The sequence below is a fragment of the Coregonus lavaretus genome, assembly GCF_964263955.1.
Source record: "Coregonus lavaretus genome assembly, chromosome: 4".
NCBI lineage: Eukaryota > Metazoa > Chordata > Actinopteri > Salmoniformes > Salmonidae > Coregonus > Coregonus lavaretus.
The window spans coordinates 66,899,917-66,921,373 of record NC_139991.1 but is presented as its reverse complement, the minus strand read 5'-3'; the positions used below and the strand labels follow the sequence as shown (position 1 = coordinate 66,921,373).

Here is a 21,457-nt window from a genome sequence, read left to right as displayed (position 1 = left end):
CCCCAAATAGGGAAGGGCTGGGTGGGTATTGCTCCTCGGAGGCGGCTCCGGCTCCGGGCTTGACCACCACCCTACTACAATCCCCCCGCAGTGTCCCCAGTCCGATCTGACCCAGTTAGCTGGATCAGGACTGCCGACGCGCACCCCTGGCTTGGCGCGTGAGGCAGGAATGGACCGGACCTGGCAGACGATACGCACCCTTTGCATGGTGCGTGGAGCCGGAACAGGCCTCACCAGGCTGAAGACTCGCATCCCTGGCTTGGTGCGAGTAGCAGGAATGGGCTGAATCCGGCTGACGACTCGCACCCTTGGCTTGGTGCGAGTAGCAGGAATGGGCTGAATCCGGCTGACGACTCGCACCCTTGGCTTGGTGCGAGTAGCAGGAATGGGCTGAATCCGGCTGACGACTCGCACCCTTGGCTTGGTGCGAGTAGCAGGAATGGGCTGAATCCGGCTGACGACTCGCACCCTTGGCTTGGTGCGAGTAGCAGGAATGGGCTGAATCCGGCTGACGACTCGCACCCTTGGCTTGTTGCGAGTAGCAGGAATGGGCCGGACTGGGCTGGCGACGTGCACCACAGACCTGGTGCGGAGAGCAGGAACGGGCAGAGCCGGGCTGACGAGACGCACCACAGGCTTGATGCGGAGAGCAGGCACGGGCAGAGCCGGGCTGACGACGCACACCACTGGCTTGGTGCGGGAAGCTTGGATGGGCCGGACTGTACTGGGGACACACACCACTGGTCCTACACCGGGATCTGGAACGGGCCGGACCGGACTGGCAACACACGCCAGTACCTCTCGCCGTGCCTCTACTTCCTCCATCCCCTCTTCGACCAGTGGCCCCCGTAACCCGGCGGCCTTCTCCGGCAACCCACTGGGCCGCTCTATCGCGGCCTCCTGCTGGTCCGACGTCGTGAGCCCCCCCCTAAAAATTTTCGGGGCGTCTCTCCTACCCGTGGACCAGGTCTCCATATCCCTCGCCAGCCTCTCGCCCTTCTGCCATAGTGTCAAGCCCTTCTCCTCCTCACTCGGCTTGACCCAGTCCAGGAGGCGAAGGAGATCTGTGAGGGATCTCCCTGGCGACGGCTCCTGGACACGCTGCTTGGTCCCATCTTGGTGGGTTTTTCTGTCACGATCGTCTAATGAGGAGGACCAATGCGCAGCGTTGAAGGTGAACATGACTTTATTAAATTAAAGCCTAAACACGAAAACAACAAACAATGACGAAACGTGAAGTCCTCCGTTACAATGACTGACAAGGAACAAAAACCCACAACACTAAGGTGAACACTGACAGTTTAAATATGGCTCCCAATCAGAGATAACGAGCCGACAGCTGACACTCGTTACCACTGATTGGGAGTCACACGACCAAACAATGAAACACAACCAAATACAACACAACCAAATGAACACACCCTGGCTCAAAATACACAGTCCCGGAGCCAGAGCGTGACATACATGTACAAATTACCTCGACTAACCTGTACCCCCGCACATTGACTTGGTACCGGTACTTCCTGTATATAGCCTCGTTATTGTTATTTTATTGTGTTACTTTTTTTTGTATATATTTTTTAATTTAATTTAGTAAATATTTTCTTAACTCTATTTCTTGAACTGCATTGTTGGTTAAGGGCTTGTAAGTAAGCATTTCACCGTAAGCTCTACACCTGTTGTATTCGGCGCATGTGACAAATACAATTTGATTTGATTACTGTGGAAAAATCCATCACTGATGTCTACAAGAGATAATTTATTGCTGTCAGCACCATTTCACCAGGGCCCGTATCCACACAGTGCCTCAGCGTATGAGTGCTGATCTAGGATCAGGACCCACCTGTCCATATAATCTTATCAATTATAATCTGAAAGGCCAAAGTGACCCTAGATCAGCACTCGTACTCTGAGACGCCAGGGTCAAATTCCTGGTACAATAAAGGTGATTGTGATTCTGAAGAGATGGTTATGCAAGTGGGATCATTCATGAAAACGTACTTCCATAGAATACAGTTGGTAACTCAACTCCCTTTGTAGATAATTCATTTAGCACTTTGGGTTTTGGAAAAATCATGTTACAAATAAAATGTATTATTATTATTATTCACCAATGGATTAACATCTATCAGAGTACAGTAAGAAATGCAATGGGCAGATCAGATTCATTAACTCCACTCATTCTGAATGTCTCAACTCTTAATATTTGTTGAATCATCTGAGCTGTATCAAATTGTGTGGTGACAGCTCTTAGTGACACATCTCTGTATCAGATAAAGAATATCCTGGAACGCAGGATGTGACTGGGCCGTACTGGTCTCAGGTCAGTGTCAAAGGTTACCTCAATTCAAACTTAACCAAGAAAATTCTTGCTACTGACTACGAGTTTATTTTCTGTAGATTGTCCTTCTGATGTGTTATGTTTATTATTTGATGGATTTTGTCTGAAGTGAAAAATAACGTGAAAAGGTTCTGACATCTCATTGTGATAATCTGGATCTATTCCATGTTGTTGTCCGCAACAAAATATGCTGTTTTCTCTGTGTTGGTAAAATTAAGACATAATCGTTACGTATATATTCATAAACGTTACCGGAATTCTCGTCATTCAACATCATTCAAAGACACTAATTAGGAAAAGTAAGTGGAGGACAATATAGTTTAAGTTGTCATCTTCTTAGAACATCAACAGCATCTGTTTTTCCCCCCCAAAAATACATTTTCTTAATCTACTTTCTACATCAATGGACCTCTCTTACTGCGATACAGATCATTTAGAATACAAAGCCAAAAGCAACAGAATGACTCTGACCAAATAAAGACGGTTCCCACTAGGATTATATCTTAGAGGAAGTTGGCAGTAAATATTGGGCCATTTGTGATATTATTATTTTTTGTCGTGTTTCAGTTGCCTCTGTTGTGTTCAGTCTGTCTATGGAACAGACGGAAGCTGGGAGGACATTGTGGCTCCCCCATTGTAACCCTACTGTTCAGAGCCGCTACAACTGAGCCTGTTGTCTCAGACTTTGCACCCTGTGATGTATGTAGTACACCTTGCGACACACACACACACACACACACACACACACACACACACACACACACACACACACACACACACTGCCAGGGACTGTTGGACAAGCGAAAGATTGATGCACACCCAAGCCGGGCCCTTGTTGATTCTGGTCCAACAGAAAAGAGCCAGAGCAGGGTCGCCCCTGGTCCTGAGTAATGGACCATTTACGTCTCTCTGGTTCCGGCCCTACAGAGCCCTTTGGTCCATTTACGTCTCACTGGTTCCGACCCAGCAGAGCCCTTTGGTCCATTTACGTCTCACTGGTTCTGGCCCAGCAGAGTCCTTTGGTCAATTTACGTCTCACTGGTTCCGGCCCAACAGATCCCTTTGGTCCATTTCCGTCTCTCTGGTTCCGGCCCAGCAGAGCCCTTTGGTCCATTTACATCTCGCTGGTTCCGGCCCAGCAGAACCATACTAGCCTGACTGATATACAGCAGTATGTTTCCCGTCTGGTTGGCATGGCGCCAAGCAGCCTAAATATCTCCAGTCGTTGCGGTAACAGGCAGGGTGTGTATGAAAGGGAAAGACAGAATGTGTGTGTGCGTGTGTGTGTGAGAGAGAGAGAGCGAGCGAGAGACTGTCTGTGTGTGTCTGTATGTGCGCATAGTTGTGTGTGTGTTTTACTTGATGTCTTTATTCTGGCGTGTCTCTGGGAGGGGATAAAGCAGGTGCTTACACGGCTCAGCGCTCCCCTACGACTAGTGCCAGCACCAGGGGCAACCGTTACCGCGCACCCAGCATTAATCACCGTGTTCCCTGCCATTACAGACACACACACACACACACACACCAGGGAGATCACTCCAGATTCAAGGCGAAATTTGACATTTCTGTAGGTCCCCAGGACGTTGGGAGACACGGTCAAAACCATTCACTAAGAGCACAAAAAAAAAAACAGTGCCGAAGCTAGGATTGCAGGCAGGCAGTCAGGCCAGACTGATCACTAGAAATATACGTTTGAAAAGGATATATGCCTTCCTTGTCACTCACAAAAAACAAAGATTGCCCAGCACTGCGAGCGGGCTCGTGATGCTCGGAGCCAGAGTGCACTACTTAGACCACCATGCTACCGCAGTTCACAATGCTCTGGCAAGCCACGAGAATACTTGATGATACTTAATGGTAATAGTGCGTCATTTTTTATTATTTTGTTTTAAGCCTTCCCAAAATCATAGCCCTAACCTTAATGTACACACACACATACACACTCTCTCTCACACCCACACACACACACACACACACACACGCACAAACTGGGGCTCCCCTCAGTGCCCAGGGGGAACCAGGAAACAGGTTAATCTGACAGTGATCTAGTGACTGGGGGATGTAAGAGTTACACAGCAGAGAGAAATGCTCCATTGATAACAACTGGAGGGAATATCACAGGGGTGTGTGTGTGCATACATGTTCTTAAGTGTGTGCTTTGGCGTGTGTATGCGCGCCTGTGTGTGCTTGTATATGCATGCCTTTTGTGTGTGTGTGTCTGTATAAAATGTATGTACTTGCGTGTGCATGTGTGTGTATGTACAGTGCATGTGTGTGTATCTATCTAAGATCCTTCCCAATGTGTTCTCCAACTAATAAAGCATTTGAGAAAAAGGCTCAGAGCCGTTATCCTCGCAAGGTGAGGTATTTAAAGATATTAAAAACAGGGGTGTCAATCATTTTGACCCCTACTTTTTATTTATATTTTTTTACTTGTTAAACAAAATGTATTTCTCTGACAATTTGTATTAGTATAAATAATATAATTTCCCAATACGTTTTTGCATACAATATAGTTCAGTATTTGAAATAGTTATTCTATACATTTTTGCTCATCTTTATCAAGGGTGTCAATAATTCCGGACCCCACTGTATGTGTGTGTGCACATTCATGTGTGTGCATGTGTGTGTGTGTTCACTCGTGAATGTGTGTGAAATACTCCCTACTGGGTGACAATTGCCAGAGGAGATCAGTGGAGATCTTCTGGTTCCTGCTATCTGTCATCAGTGTGATCTGTCAGCCCGTTATCTAGAAGGACAGGCCTGTAATAACATGTTATACAACACCTCCTCAGAGGAAGGACAGCACTGACACTGGGGAGTGTATGTGGATGTGTGTGCATGTGCTCATTATTCTCCTAATGTGTGTGTGTGTGTGTGTGTGTGTGTGTGTGTGTGTGATATTCTCACGTGATAACACTCAAGACGATGATGAGAAGTGAATGAGGGACTGTGAGGGATAGAGATGAGATAAGATAGAACGATATAGCAATGTTGTGGTTTCCACTAGTTACCACAGTCACAAAGTAAAAATAGTCTATATTGTAAAAATTCATAAGGTTAGCAGTGTGGTTAAGGTTAGGGTTAAGGCTAGCGTTAGGTTTCAAATCAGATTTTAAGAAGATACATTTTAGAAATGAAAACCCAATGATGTATTTATGCAATAAGATTCCATTGTTCTACAGTGGTGCTAAGGAGTAGGGTAGTAGATATGGAGTCACAGCTAACAGCTGATAATCAGGTGCTGTACCGAAATGAACGAATAGCGGGAAACAACTCAATTGCGCATTAGATTATGCATTCTCAGGTCAAGCCTAGTATGTTGATATTTGCTGCTTATTGCAATAATTTTTACTAAACAGTAAGTTCTAAATAGTATGTAGTACGATTAGTACACAGTATGTAGTTTTAGTAAGTAGTAGGCAAGACAGACTTCGGACACAGCCAGAGAGACTCACAGAGGGTCCATACACTAACTGATGGCCCAACACTAATGCCTGTTACACAGCGAAGGGTAAATAACTAAATTCTAAATCTTTTGTATGGAGCTCTGACATAAAAGTACTCTGTGAACCTCTCAAACCTCTTCATTCATCCACTTACAAGATATGAACGATGCCTGAAGAATGCAATCCGTGTTCACAAAAGCTTATACATGTCACCAAGGACATCAAACATTTAATTAAGTTCTCAGAAAACATCTGTTCTCATACAAAGAGAGAGATAGAGAGAGAGTAAGAGAGAATACATTATACGGACGACCTTTAACGTAACCTTGGTGGAGACCAAACAAAAAATGCACAAAAACCTTAAGGCCGTATCTCGATGGGCTAAAATAAAGCACCTGTAGTCTTCACATGCAGCAACCAATCATTGAAAACCTCATAAAATATTAATTTGAACCTCCCTCTACGGTCCAAAACTGTGTGTGTGTCACTTGCGTGCGCACATGCACGTGTCATTAAAAATGCAACGCGACAAAGCCGGGTGAGGCATTATTGGAGTTCTGAGGAGAGACAGAGGAGGGATACTGAGGAGTGAAACGGGGTCGTTGAAGAACGAGATCCACAGCCACATCACGCAACAAGCTCTCACAGCTCTCACAGTTTTTCTGTTTCTCCAAATGTAAATTTTCAAAGTTGCTTCAAACGTCAAATTTCAACATGTTTGTGACAAAATGTCAAATTTCGAAGTTGCAAAAACAAGTGCCTATCATTGGGATTTAACACGCGGCCCTCAGAGCCGGCGCTCGCAGATTACACCCATCCACCACCCCCGTCCACAATGCCCTAGCAAAACCCAAGCCTACTTGATAATAGAGTACCTGCAAAAATTCTGACTTTAATCTGGAGTGATCTCTCTGCATCACAAAAACACAGTCAACTCAATTAGCGGGCCATTGATTTGTCAGGAGAGATGACAGAGAGAAGCTTCCCTACATTTCTCAGAGTGTTGGGTAACACTGGAAAGGCCTGAACAGTGTCTATTCCACGAGAGGGAGGGAGAGAGGGAGAGAGGGAGAGAGAGATTCACAATGGTCCACTGAAGAGGGAGAAGAACACAGAGGGGATGAAGAAAAAGGTATGAGAAACAAGCTATAGAGATCACAGAGTACACAACAAGCTATAGAGATCACAGAGTACACAACAAGCTATAGAGAATCACAGAGTACACAACAAGCTATAGAGATCACAGAGTACACACCAAGCTATAGAGAGCACAGAGCACACAACAAGCTATAGAGATCACAGAGTACACAACAAGCTATAGAGATCACAGAGTACACAACAAGCTATAGAGATCACAGAGCACACAACAAGCTATAGAGATCACAGAGCACACAACAAGCTATAGAGATCACAGAGCACACAACAAGCTATAGAGATCACAGAGTACACAAAAAGCTATAGAGATCACAGAGTACACAACAAGCTATAGAGATCACAGAGTACACAACAAGCTATAGAGATCGTACACAACAAGCTATAGAGATCACAGAGTACACAACAAGCTATAGAGATCACAGAGCACACAACAAGCTATAGAGATCGTACACAACAAGCTATAGAGATCACAGAGTACACAACAAGCTATAGAGATCATAAAGCACACAACAAGCTATAGAGATCACAGAGCACACAACAAGCTATAGAGATAACAGAGTACACAACAAGCTATAGAGATCACAGAGCACACAACAAGCTATAGAGAGCACAGAGCACACAACAAGCTATAGAGATCGTACACAACAAGCTATAGAGATCGTACAAAACAAGCTATAGAGATCGTACACAATAAGCTATAGAGATCGTACACAACAAGCTATAGAGATCGTACACAACAAGCTATGGAGATCGTACACAACAAGCTATGGAGATCGTACACAATAAGCTATAGAGATCGTACATAACAAGCTATGGAGATCGTACACAACAAGCTATAGAGAGCGTACACAACAAGCTATAGAGATCATACACAACAAGCTATAGAGATCGTACACAACAAGCTATAGAGATTGAGACAGAAGGAAAGACAAGGTATGAGAAAGAGAATGAGAATACAATCCAGTCTGTTCTGTACAGGGAGAGACACAGAGACAGAAGAAAATAAAGAGGAAAATAATTGAAGTGTTGGCTGGCCTGAGTTCTCCTCTCCGTAGAGTTCTGTGGGGTGAGGAGAACAAACACATTGATCGTGTTTACATTAACAGAGAAGTCCTGAGCTCCAGGAGGGGAGCAGTGGCCCAGCTTGGCCCTGCCCAGCCCTAGTGCTGCAGTCCTGGGATCTCCACCACACTGAGCTGGGCTAATCCTAGTCCAGACCTCCACCCACTCCTTATCTCCCTTCTTCTCTTCATTCCCACCCTGAATACCAGAGAGGACTAACAGGAGATAGACGAGAGAAAAGGGGAGAGAGAGAGAGCGAGAGAGAGGGGGGTATGGGGGGGTGAGAGCTACTCCTCCCACCGACAGTAGGGATGTCAACCTCCCCCTGGCCCCATCACCTTTACCCAGCATGCTGTGGGAAGATAATACTCAGACACACACGTGCACGGGCACACAAACACACACACAAACATAAACACGCAGGCACACACACAGACACATACACACAACTAGCAGAGAGACAAATAAAGGCATGATTCCTCATACTCTTCATCCATTGGTGGGGCCAGTGAAAATAATTGTGTGGGAATCCCAGTTCTATTTCTCTGGCTAATAAGGAAGATCAGAATCAAAAAGGGGAAACAGAGAGTTCTTTTAAACGATGTGTAAGCCTTTGGTCCAAGTTGGGTTATCCGGTTAGTGAACGCTCGTTAGCTGGGCATTGTTAGTGAACGCTCCTTAGCTGGGCATCATTAGTGAATGCTCGTTGGCTGGGCATCGTTAGGGGTCTATTATCTCTATGATAATCAGACTGTGCTATTAGAGATGATCAGTAGAGATACGGTAGAGATACAGGGTCATGTGTAATGGTTTATGTATGGGGAGGAGAAGGCAACAAGATCAGAGTCAACAGCAACAGTTACGCCCTACAGATGTAGGATCTTAATTTGACAAGTTCTCACAGGAGGAAAATAATCCTGCTGTAACAGGAAATGTGAATTAATGTGTGGATTATAATTAATGGACATTTTTGTAGGGGTTGATACATTTTTAGTTTGGGCAAATCAAGTCTGACATTTTAAAGTGGAAATTCAAAACTTTAAAAGCCTTTTTAAACCTTGAATACATTACAAGTTTGCATTTCCTGCAACAACAGGGTGATTAAGATCTCACATCTGTATTAGATGGTTGGGAGGTGAATGGGAAGGGAAGAGGGCATCGCAATGGTGTTATAATGTGATCTGGTATGTCAAGACATACGGAGAACACACACAGAACAAGCGCACACACGCATGTATGCACACACACACACACACACACACACACACACACATACAGGTGTGCAAGCGCACCCGCACACACAAACGCACGCACACACAAATGCACGCACACACACACACACACACACACACACACACACACACACACACACACACACACAGAAGTCAGAAAAAGTGAGCACAAACAGATGTGGTACCCAGGCTAGGATGTTATTATATAAAATACTATAATAGGGCTTAAGGATTCAATCACCTCTAACAATATAACCTTGTTAAAAAATCCTAAATCTAGTTGAATAAGAAACACCACAGAAGGTCATACAAGGTACTTATTGTTGAAAACGATGTGTAGGTAGATGGATGGACAGAACGGCAGGAGGGTGACGGAGGAGAGGAGGGTCAGCGGATCGGAATGAAACGGGCGTGGGTCGGGCGAGGCCGAGGTTGAACGGACGTAACAATCGATGGGAGGAAAAGCTTCTATTGATCCTGAAGAGGTTTTATCCTTCCAATGTCTGTTGTTAAGAGTGTCCGTCTCTGTGTGTGTATGTGTGTCTGTCTGTCTGTCTGAAGGGAAGACAGTGGCCTGTGAAAAACACGAACTAATTCCTCACTATTGAACCTCTCCCGTGATGAAGGACTCTGACTGAAGACAACAAGGTCATAAGTGACAGCAGGTATGAGGAACTGGTTGGTGAATGAGACAGGGAATCTTAATTGGGTGCCACAACATATTAGTTGATTAGACTACATATTAGTCTAACATATTAACAGATTAGTCGAACATATTAGTCTACATATTAGTCGAACATATTAGTCGAACATATTAGTCTACATATTAGTCGAACATCTTAATATATTAGTCTAGTAATGTATCTGATTTCACTCTGATGAACTACACTATAGTATGGATAGGATCACGATAGAGAAACAAAGGGTTCCAAAAGGGTTCTTTGGCTGTCCCCATAGGAGAATCCTTTTTGGTTCCAAGTAGAACCCTTTTGGGTTCCAAGTACATGGAACCCAAAAGGGTTCTACCTGGAACCAAAAATGGTTCTTCAAAGGGTTCTCCTATGGGGACAGCCGAAGAACCGTTTTAGGTTCTAGATACACACTTAGAAAAAAAGGTGCTAAGTGTAAATTACCTCTGTGAATCAGAACCAGTCACTGCTGTACAGTCCCTAAAGATCCTATGAAAAGATACTGATTCCAAAAGATTGTCATGAGGAGTACATTGAGAAGAACCTATACTCCTTTTGTGTACAGTTTGCAAGTGTATAACCTTATTTTGTTTAAGTGAGAGTGAGTTTTACATGTAACCCTTCACTGAAGACACAGGCTTCACTGATCAAAGTGAGCTATCCTGATATTCTTTCTTTAGCGTGCGCATGTACTGTATGTGTGTGTGTGTGTGTGTGTGTGTGTGTGTGTGTGTGTGTGTGTGTCTGTGTGTGTGAGTAACCTTCAGTGGAGACAGACGTGATGTAGTCTAGAGAGCAGGGGGGGTGTGAAAGGCACCTCCAGAGGACATGCATCGATCACCAGATCACACAAGGCCGCTGAGGAGATTCACTCAAGCACAGGCTGCTGAGCACAAAAGAGGCCACTCCATACAGACACACAAACACACACGCACATGCACACACACGCACACACACACACACACAGTAAATTACTCTCCTAACTCAATCTGTGTGAAGCACCTACTGGGCTAACTACCAGTAATTGACTACTATTGGATTTCATAATCATCAACTCAATCCCTGTACAAATGATGAGCAAATTAAGACCCCTAGGCTTCATATGATTACCGCCACTTATTTCACGTAACCACAACAGGTCTCCATCCCGCCACGAACAAGCAAAGGAGTGACATCTCAAAGGCAGATGATACTACCCTTCACACTTTCTGTCAGAGAAAAAATAGAGGCATGTGTGTGTGTGTGCCTATGTGTGTGTGTGTGTGTGTGTGTGTGTGCGTGCGTGCATGTACGGATGCTTGTGTGTGTGTGTGTATCCTGTCGTTGTGTGAGGGACACAGCCAGGGTGTCATCAGGTTGTGTGAACATACAAGCTTGTTTATTAATGCCCATATGTTCAAAATGACAGGTGATCTATAATTCTTGGCCACAAACTGAAGAAACGTTTACTGTCCAAACCTTTTGACCTAAATCACTGTACAGTAGTGCACTAGAGGGAGAAATAGTAGAAAAGGAGAATTAGGAGGAATAGGAGGAATCAGAGGATTAGGAGGAATAGGAGGAATAAGACGAATAGGATAAACAGGAATAGGAGGAATAGGAGGAATAAGAGGAATAGGAGAAATAAGAGGAATAGGAGAAATAAGAGGAATAGGAGGAATAAGAGGAATAGGAGGAATAAGAGGAATAGGAGGAATAAGAGGAATAGGAGGAATAAGAGGAATATGAGGAAAAAGTTGAATAGGAGAAATAGGAGGAATAAGAGGAATAGGAGAAATAGGAGAAATAAGAGGAATAGGAGAAAGAAGAGGAATATGAGGAATAAGAGGAATAGTAGGAATAAGAGGAATAGGAGGAATAAGATGAATAGGAGAAATAGGAGGAATAAGAGGAATAGGAGAAATAGGAGAAATAAGAGGAATAGGAGAAAGAAGAGGAATGGGAGAAAGAAGAGGAATATGAGAAAGAATAGGAATAGGAGAAAGAAGAGGAATATGAGGAATAAGATGAATATGAGAAATAAGAGGAATAGGATAAATAAGAGGATTAGGAGGAATAGGATAAATAAGTGGAATAGGAGGAATAGGAGAAATAGGAGGAATAGGAGGAACAGGAGAAACAGGAGAAATAGGAGGAACAGGAGAAACAGGAGAAATAGGAGGAACAGGAGAAACAGGAGAAATAGGAGAAACAGAATGAATAGGTAACCCTCTCTAGCTTCAAAAGACATCAAACCACTGGAAAGGACCCAACAAGAAGATATGAACATTGACATACATTCTAAAAGGGGGATGCTTTCATTAATTGTACTTTTGAAGATGAAGAATGGCCACATAAAAAGGTAAACAGACTACACAAACTTCTGCTTTACAACTAAAGAAACACCAATATTCCAGTAGCTGATTATCTTGTGATACTGCAGTTTTGCACACACGCTAATTCATCTGAGCACAGTGTGGGGGCATCGGGCAAATTACAGCCAGTTCACTACAACTCAAATGATTTATTTTGATAGTACATAGACCATTTCTCCATGGCATGGAGGGCCTCTGTCCTCTTTCTCCTCCCAGGATCCTCAACTGAATTCTGGCCATGACAACACAGTCCCTGGGGGACCCTCAGTTTTTTTTAAAGATGTGTCACTTTCTCTGTACAAACAAAGCAATCATAGTGTGAGTGTGTGTGTGCACATGCCAGTGTGTGTGTATGTGTGTGTGTCTTCTGTCCGTCTGGTCACGACAGAGTCCATGGACCGTGCTGGACAGCCGCATTACATTGCAGATCATGCACCACTTCGTTGGGGCCATACCAAATTTCCAGATTGATTCATGCACGAGCACGACTCCCACACAAGTTGACTTTTGAGATAGAGAGAAAGAAAGAGTGACAGAAGTAGAGAGACAGAGAGAGATGGGATATAAAAAGTGAAAGAGAGAAGGAGAGAATGAGGGACAGAGAGAGAGAGAGAGAGAGAGGGGTTGGGTGGGTGGGTGGGTGGGTGGGTGAGCATCGTCCTGAACTCAGTCCAAACTGCATGCCGCCACGATGAAGGGTATATCTTTTTATCAAGGTCTGAGTTCAGAGAGCGAGAGAGAGAGAGAGAGAGGGGTAGAGAGAGAGAGAGAGAGAGGTAGAGAGAGAGAGGTAGGTAGAGAGAGAGAGAGAGAGAGAGAGAGAGAGAGAGAGAGAGAGAGAGAGAGAGAGAGAGAGAGAGAGAGAGAGAGAGAGAGAGAGAGAGAGAGAGAGAGAGAGAGAGAGAGAGAGAGAGAGAGAGAGAGAGAGAGAGAGAGAGAGAGAGAGAGAGTGGGTGGGTGAGCATCGTCCTGAACTCAGTCCAAACTGCATGCCGCCACGATGAAGGGTATATATTTTTATCAAGGTCTGCCAACCAGGCTACTCAGCCACCCCAACCCTCATCCAGACACATGGACACACAGAGGTTGCATCCCAAATAGCAGCCTATTCCCTATTTAGTGCACTACTTTTGACCAGGGCCCATGGGCTCTGGTCAAAAGTAGCAGACTAAAGATGGAATATATTGGCTCCGGTCAAAAGTAGTGCACTATATAGAGAATAGGGTGCCATTTTGGAAACAGCTAGAGACAACCCAGCAAACCAAAATTGGTTATGTGTAAGTTCCCAGAACATTCGTTAGGTCGTGGTAAATGTATGTTCTCATAACACAAAAACTGTCCAGTCCTGCTGATGATTATAGAATGTTTGTATAAAACATTCGCCTGATGTTGCAAGAACGTTCCTAGAGCACATTTGATCTGTTCTTTAAAGGTTCCCAGAATGTTTCATTAGGTTTTGGGAACAGTCTGGTGGGAATATTGTGGGAACATCACAAAAGATATGTTCCCAAAACACAAAAACTGTCCAGTTGTGCGGATGATTCTACAATGTTTGTTTTAGGGTGCAAAATTATTTTGTTTGTTGCTCATTAGAAAAATGAGATTTCAGTCTTGGAGGTGTGTTTCCTGACCGATTCCGCATTTGGTTAATTATGTTTGTCCCCAATGAGACAAAGTGCATATTTCACTTCCTCAAAATCCCCAGAATGAATCTAAGATAACTCAAGAAATCTGTAATTAATTAACTTTTTTGCGGAGGATGTTTTAGTTGGGCAATTTTACATCTAACTAAGGTGTTTGGTGCAATATTTGTTTTCTTATGTAGACAGTCAGGTTTGAACCTGCAATGGTTGGCTCCCAAGTCTTTTATCCTCTGCACCACCAGGGAAGCTCGCTTTCATATTATTTTATCTGTATATAGCCATGGCAGTATGGTCAATCAGGAATTCCATGCTTCCTTTTTAGCCTTCTTAGATATAACTAACCCAGGGATATCCTGGTAACTGGGTTATTCATCACCACTTCACCCATTCTCTTTATATGCTGCATACTTCTGGGCCCATATTTATAAGGTTTCCAAGACTATGAGTGCTGATCTAAGATCAATTTTGCTCTTCAGATCATGAACAATAAGACAGGGGGGACCATGTCTAGCGTCTCAAATAAGGATTTATATTGGGTGCGTTTAAAAAAAAAATGGAACAGTACATTTTTACACAATGTTATTTCTTTTTACAGATACAGTCTAAATTCTGCATTTCTGACTGGATGTATAAATCTGGACATTTGTGCAACATTGTGGGAATGTTCTTGCAACATCCCAGACAACTCCCATAACTTAATTTCATTTTCTGCGATACTTTAAAGAACTTAGACCAGGTGTTCTGTCAACATTCTTACAACATTATAGGAATGTCCTGTGCAACCTAACTTAATCATTGTTTGAATGCCATAACAACTGAGCATATTTTGTGTTTTGGGAACCTATCTCTTCTAATGTACCCACACTGTTCCCACAACCTAATTAAATGTTCTGGGAACTTTTATAGAACTCAGTAAGGCTGTTCTGTCTACATCCTTGCAATGTCAAAGGAATGTATGTGCGCCCTGATACAAACATTATCTGAATGTCAGCACAACTGGACAATTTATTCCCACAATGTTCCCACAACCTAAAGAAACATTCTAGGAATAGAATAGAATCATTGTAGAATCATTCGTACAACTGGACAGTGTTTGTGTTTTGGGAACATGTATTTTGTGATGTCCCCACAATGTTCCCACCAGACTGTTCCCACAACCTAATGAAACATTCTGGGAACCTTTAAAGAACAGATGAAATGTGTTCTGAGAATGTTCTTGTAACGTCAGGTGAATGTTTTTTGCACCCTAAAAGAAACATTGAAACCTAATGAAACATTCTGGGAACCTTTAAAGAACTGACAACATGTGTTCTGGGAACGTTCTTGCAACATCAGGCATTTTATACAAACATTGTATAATCATCAGCACGACTGGACAGTTTTTGTGTTATGAGAACATTTGCCGCAACATAATGAATGTTCTGGGAACTTTCACAGAACCAATTTTGGTTTGCTGGTACGAAGTGTTTTTACATTATGTGGAAACATAATGAGAACTATTGTGGAATGTTCTGTGGTCGTTGTTACAGATGTTGTGCACAACATTTTAGTGAATGCTAGGAGAACGTTCCAAGATATTTCATTTAAAGCATGTTTTTAAAGAAGATTTTGTTATCAAAAACATTGTTTTTGGGATGTTATCATGCTAATGTTAGATAAAACCCTAACTAGAACTTAACCTTTTACTGCAGTGGGCTAAATCAGTTTAAATTTTTTATTTTTTTTTACAATGTTTATTAATTATGAAAAATGAAAAATATTAATAACATTCCATCCATGAGGCCACCAGGTCATTTGACTGCAGGAAAGGGCTACTGTGAATCTTACCTAATGATCTGGGAATGTTGCTGGTTTGCTGGGAGTGTACTCATCTGCCCTCACCACAATTTCATACTCAGCATTTTGCACACTTCTATGATGTCATGGGCTGCGTTTACACAGTCAGCCCAATTCTGATCTTTTGTCCAATTCCTGGTCTTTTGACCAATCAGATCTTTTGCCAATACTGTAAATGGGCAAAATGTCAGAATTGGGCTGCCTGTGTAAACACAGCCATGGAAAGCAAACTACTACATGGGTTGAGGGGTTGTGTTCATAAGCGCACACCGTATAAAACGTTTTGCAATGGAAAATGAAAATGTGTGTTTCTTATTGGACAAGTTGAGATAGTACCTCCGCGTTTCAGAGCACTTTCTTTCATTTCGGGCCTACTGAACATGACCCAGGTAGTTGACAATGACCCAAATGACCAAACAACTTGTAATACAGCCTAATACATCCCAAATTGACCTTTATATTATGTTCAGTAAGCCTATGTTCTGATCAACAGCTTACAGTGGGGGAAAAAAGTATTTAGTCAGCCACCAATTGTGCAAGTTCTCCCACTTAAAAAGATGAGAGGGGCCTGTAATTTTCATCATAGGTGCACGTCATCTATGACAGACAAAATGAGAAAAAAGAATCCAGAAAATCACATTGTAGGATTTTTAATGAATTTATTTGCAAATTATGGTGGAAAATAAGTATTTGGTCAATAACACAAGTTTCTCAATACTTTGTTATATACCCTTTGTTGGCAATGACACAGGTCAAACGTTTTCTGTAAGTTTTCACAAGGTTTTCACACACTGTTGCTGGTATTTTGGCCCATTCCTCCATGCAGATCTCCGCTAGAGCAGTGATGTTTTGGGGCTGTCGCTGGGCAACACAGACTTTCAACTCCCTCCAAATATTTTCTATGGGGTTGAGATCTGGAGACTGGCTAGGCCACTCCAGGACCTTGAAATGCTTCTTACGAAGCCACTCCTTCGTTGCCCGGGCGGTGTGTTTGGGATCATTGTCATGCTGAAAGACCCAGCCATGTTTCATCTTCAATGCTCTTGATGATGGAAGGAGGTTTTCACTCAAAATCTCACGATACATGGCCCCATTCATTCTTTCCTTTACACGGATCAATCGTCCTGGTCCCTTTGCAGAAAAACAGCCCCAAAGCATGATGTTTCCACCCCCATGCTTCACAGTAGGTATGGTGTTCTTTGGATGCAACTAAGCATTTTTTGTCCTCCAAACACGACGAGTTGAGTTTTTACCAAAAAGTTATATTTTGGTTTTATCTGACCATATGACATTCTCCCAATCCTCTTCTGGATCATCCAAATGCACTCTAGCAAACTTCAGACGGGCCTGGACATGTACTGGCTTAAGCAGGGGGACACGTCTGATACTGCAGGATTTGAGTCCCTGGTGGCGTAGTGTGTTACTGATGGTAGGCTTTGTTACTTTGGTCCCAGCTCTCTGCAGGTCATTCACTAGGTCCCCCCGTGTGGTTCTGGGATTTTTGCTCACCGTTCTTGTGATCATTTTGACCCTACGGGGTGAGATCTTGCGTGGAGCCCCAGATCGAGGGAGTTTATCAGTGGTCTTGTATGTCTTCCATTTCCTAATAATTTCTCCCACAGTTGTTTTCTTCAAACCAAGCTGCTTACCTATTGCAGATTCAGTCTTCCCAGCCTGGTGCAGGTCTACAATTTTGTTTCTGGTGTCCTTTGACAGCTCTTTGGTCTTGGCCATAGTGGAGTTTGTAGTGTGACTGTTTGAGGTTGTGGACAGGTGTCTTTTATACTGATAACAAGTTCAAACAGGTGCCATTAATACAGGTAACGAGTGGAGGACAGAGGAGCCTCTTAAAGAAGAAGTTACAGGTCTGTGAGAGCCAGAAATCTTGCTTGTTTGTAGGTGACCAAATACTTATTTTCCACCATAATTTGCAAATAAATTCATAAAAAATCCTACAATGTGATTTTCAGGATTTTTTTTCCTAAATTTGTCTGTCATAGTTGACGTGTACCTATGATGATATATTACAGGCTTCTCTCATATTTTTAAGTGGGAGAACTTGCACAATTGGTGGCTGACTAAATACTTTTTTTCCCCACTGTATGAGAACAGTGTATTGGCAGATTCATACAACAATACTAATATTTCATAGTGAGTTTTTTACACGTCAAGCTCAATCTCAGCACTTTGTAAGTGTAAATGATAGTATAGTAGTGCCAGAAAGGTGTTAGGTCTTTTAGTCTGCATCTGGTCAAAGGTAGTTCACTATATAGGGAATAGGGTGCCATTTGGGATGCAACAATACATCTGTAGCTCTATTAGCCGTGTGCTTTGACAGGGTGTTACGTTGTTATTGATGCTCTGGGATGAGGGTAGGCATAGTTGAATTCCAAAATATCAAGCCCCTCATTCATCCCCATCATCACAGCTGACGTTCCTGTCAGGTTATATTGATGTACATTGAAATGGATCTAGAAGAATGTAAAACTATTGAAATATAGGCCAAAGGCCTAGCCATCACAAGTGAGACCAGAAAATAAATTGATGTGCATTAAAGTAGAGTATTACTTTATTGATCCCAACTTGGGAAATTGTTTTGTCACCTCAAGCATCATCAAGGACAAGACAAGTATCAATGACACACATAATACAAAAACATATATCAAGACACAATCGAGGGCACCTGCAGTAAGATAGAGACCAATATCTAAAGTGAGATCATTCATAGACATATTGATGCTGACATTTTTTGATGCGAAGTCCCGTTTCAAGTGATTGAACTGGATTACATTTCACCATCCTAACTAATATCAGTGATGTGTTCTGGCGTCAGGCCAGTAAACGGTCTGGCACTGTCTGGCGTCAGGGAAATTATCACTCAACTGACCAACGCTAAATCATTTGTGGGCCTTTGAGAGAGACATCCGGATTCATACATAACAAATGGACAGCTTTTATAACTTTGATGAATGTCAAATCCTATAATACATATTTCATATGTGACTCCAAGCTAACACGGGTCAATTTAGTCATCCTTTTTGTTTCCCACTGTAACATGTTTATTTGAAGACCTCGGTAGATATATAAGGTAGGTAGATATATTATTTGGGGGGTGAAGGGGGCTCAGGCAGGCGCTGCAAGGGTTAAGAGGAATCTGAAAGACTTGAGAAAAACAGAGGAGACGCTGCAAGGACAAACTATCGATCGACTCCGTGCTGTACTGTCAGTGTTCCCACCCAGACAGAGGTTCAGAGTTCCTTTCCGAATCACACGTCTCTCTCGCTCTCGCTCTCGCTCTCGCTCTCTCTCCAAAATTACCACAAAAAAGCACAGAAAACCCCATAACATTGTTATGACAACATATTGAAGCTTCAGGTTCTTCTTGTGTAATGCATTTGACAGCTTTCAAATGTTTGGAGTGCAACGCAGCTGTCACTAGCGGTGCTGCAGCATGTAGACCCTGCCTTGTGAAAGTACAAGAGAAGCCGTCAGTCCGTTTCAGCACCACGGACAGCGACTTTAGAACGGCTGGCCTTGCGCGACTGGTGAGGTACTGTCCATGGTACTGAAACAAGATAGTAAGCGCCAAATTCCCTTCTGAAGTTGTCCTCAAAGCTGCTTCGTATTTATGATCAAAGATTGAGTAAAATACTTTTATAACTTATCAATATATAATACATTTAAATTAAGTTTATGAAGCAATTTAAATTCAGTCTGAAATACCTTACAATTTGGTAATGCGAAAAATCTAACTAGGCCTAGCCTACATTGGCGCTTCAATGTGTTGTGATTATTTTGCCACTATTCTGATAGGCCTAAAAAAACGAAACAGTAGAATTTGTTAAATGAAAGTAATAGATTCAGGTATTATGTATTAAATTATAAAACGTGTATAGGCAGCGCTGCCTTTTGCAATTGATCCAACGTGCTACGGCTGATTGTTATACCGGTACGCGCCTTCTCTTTTGCACAGACAGCTTTAATAGCCAACAAAAATGGCTCTGTAAACCCGAGCGGTGGTTTATGTCCTGTATCTAAACCGCCCTCTATCCACCAATCCACCACTTCCTTCAACGCGAGCAAACAACTCTGGCTTATCTGCTGCTAAACATCTCTGATACAACTCTCTGAACGCTCGGACGCAGAGGATGACACAGTAGGCTATAGCTCCACTTCTCCGCTGTTCCTTTAAGCAGCGCTTGCTGATCGGCGGGTGGGACGGTTAAGTTTGGTGCCGCTCGGCCGGCGAGAGAGAGCGTCGAGAGCGGGTAAGAAGTTGCGCCACCCTCCCGGTTTAGGCTGGCAGATATAAGCCCGGATAGTGATTGAAAGTGATGGTAAAAAGGATTTAGCACAGGCATTAACTGAGAGAGAGAGAGAGAGAGAGAGAGAGAGAGAGAGAGAGAGAGAGAGAGAGAGAGAGAGAGAGAGAGAGAGAGAGAGAGAGAGAGAGAGATTTTCCTCAAAGCTTTATTTCTTTCTGCGCTTGAGCATCCCGGGTAAACCTGAGCTAGTAAAGTGGGAGAAGTACGAGCACCAGACCTTCCTCAAAGTCAATATTTTCATACTTTTGATACTCCTTCAAGCTGGAATTCACGCTTTCGCTTTTTTTTCCCCACCTCCCAATTCCAGATCTAGGACACGTTCTACTGTGTGCCGCCATCCGTGGTGTAATAAAAAAGTAACCGGCAGGAGAAAAAACTAACAAGGAGACCGCATCAGATAACGGGAGTGTAGTACAGTAGCCTATACCACGACGGGAGCCGGGTAGTGAATGGAGCCTTGCGGGGCTTATGGCAGAGGGGCGTTCGTATAATAATGGGACACGGAGCGGCTCTCCCAAATTAACCTTCGAAGTAAGTAGGGTAAGTGTCTTATCGAATAAATCTGACCCGCGTCAGAATGTTTGACTGCTAATATAAATTCTGAGGAGATTACGAGAGCCATTCGGAGTGAGACTAAAACGCACCGCTCACTTCGAGACTATTAAGCTAAATTGTCACTCACTACTCTAAATATTGTTAGGCCTACTCTATAATAAATTCCAAAGTTGTCACTTCATATATATGTTTACAAATAATGTTATTTATGACCAAATTAAATGCAGCCTGAACGGTTGCTACTTTCGATTCGTGCTGCTGAAGCAAGCAGAAGCGGCAGTCTGTCAGACACACCCTACAAGGTATTTCGAGCCAGAGAACCGATTTTGGCAACTTCAAAACTATAATCTGAACTAAGCATCACCTAATTTTCGTGGAATACATATTTGTGGGGCTCTGGCCACAGCGTAGCTAGACTGTGAAGAGGGTCAAGGTTATTCCAATTAAAACGCATTTTGTGACCTCTGGTCTTCTAGCATTTGGATGCCAATTCAAACTCTCACGCATAGGCGGCACCGGCACGTGTATTTATGCAGGGGCGCAATCAGGACAGCAGAGGTGTGTAATAATTTACTAAGCGCCATGTCAGCTATAAGCATGTTTAAATAAATGCATGGTGATGCAGGTGAAGCTAGGACGCTTCATGTTTAATGGAGCGAACGCAATAAGTGGTGGGGTGACATTCACTTTGCTAGTTCACTCCCCCTCCCCATGCATACGAACATATTTCACAAAGGGGACGAGGATTCCACTCTTTAATGAACAATCCGACCCGGCTCACCCCCAAAGCACACCCACACACACGCAACTTTTGAA

The 21,457-nt window shown here is 43.2% G+C and overlaps 1 protein-coding gene across 1 annotated transcript in view; it reads left to right on the top strand.

Annotated features, from left to right (window-relative positions):
- Positions 1–20,554: 20,554 nt before the first annotated feature.
- The window catches only part of LOC311127521 (netrin-G2-like), a gene marked incomplete at its 5' end in the record, with an annotated part of 92,303 nt that continues 91,400 nt past the window's right edge, over positions 20,555–21,457 (top strand). The window contains one exon of the mRNA XM_084159343.1: positions 20,555–20,617. Within this exon, the coding sequence (XP_084015469.1) occupies positions 20,555–20,617 (63 nt within the window). The remainder of the gene's footprint in view (positions 20,618–21,457) is intronic.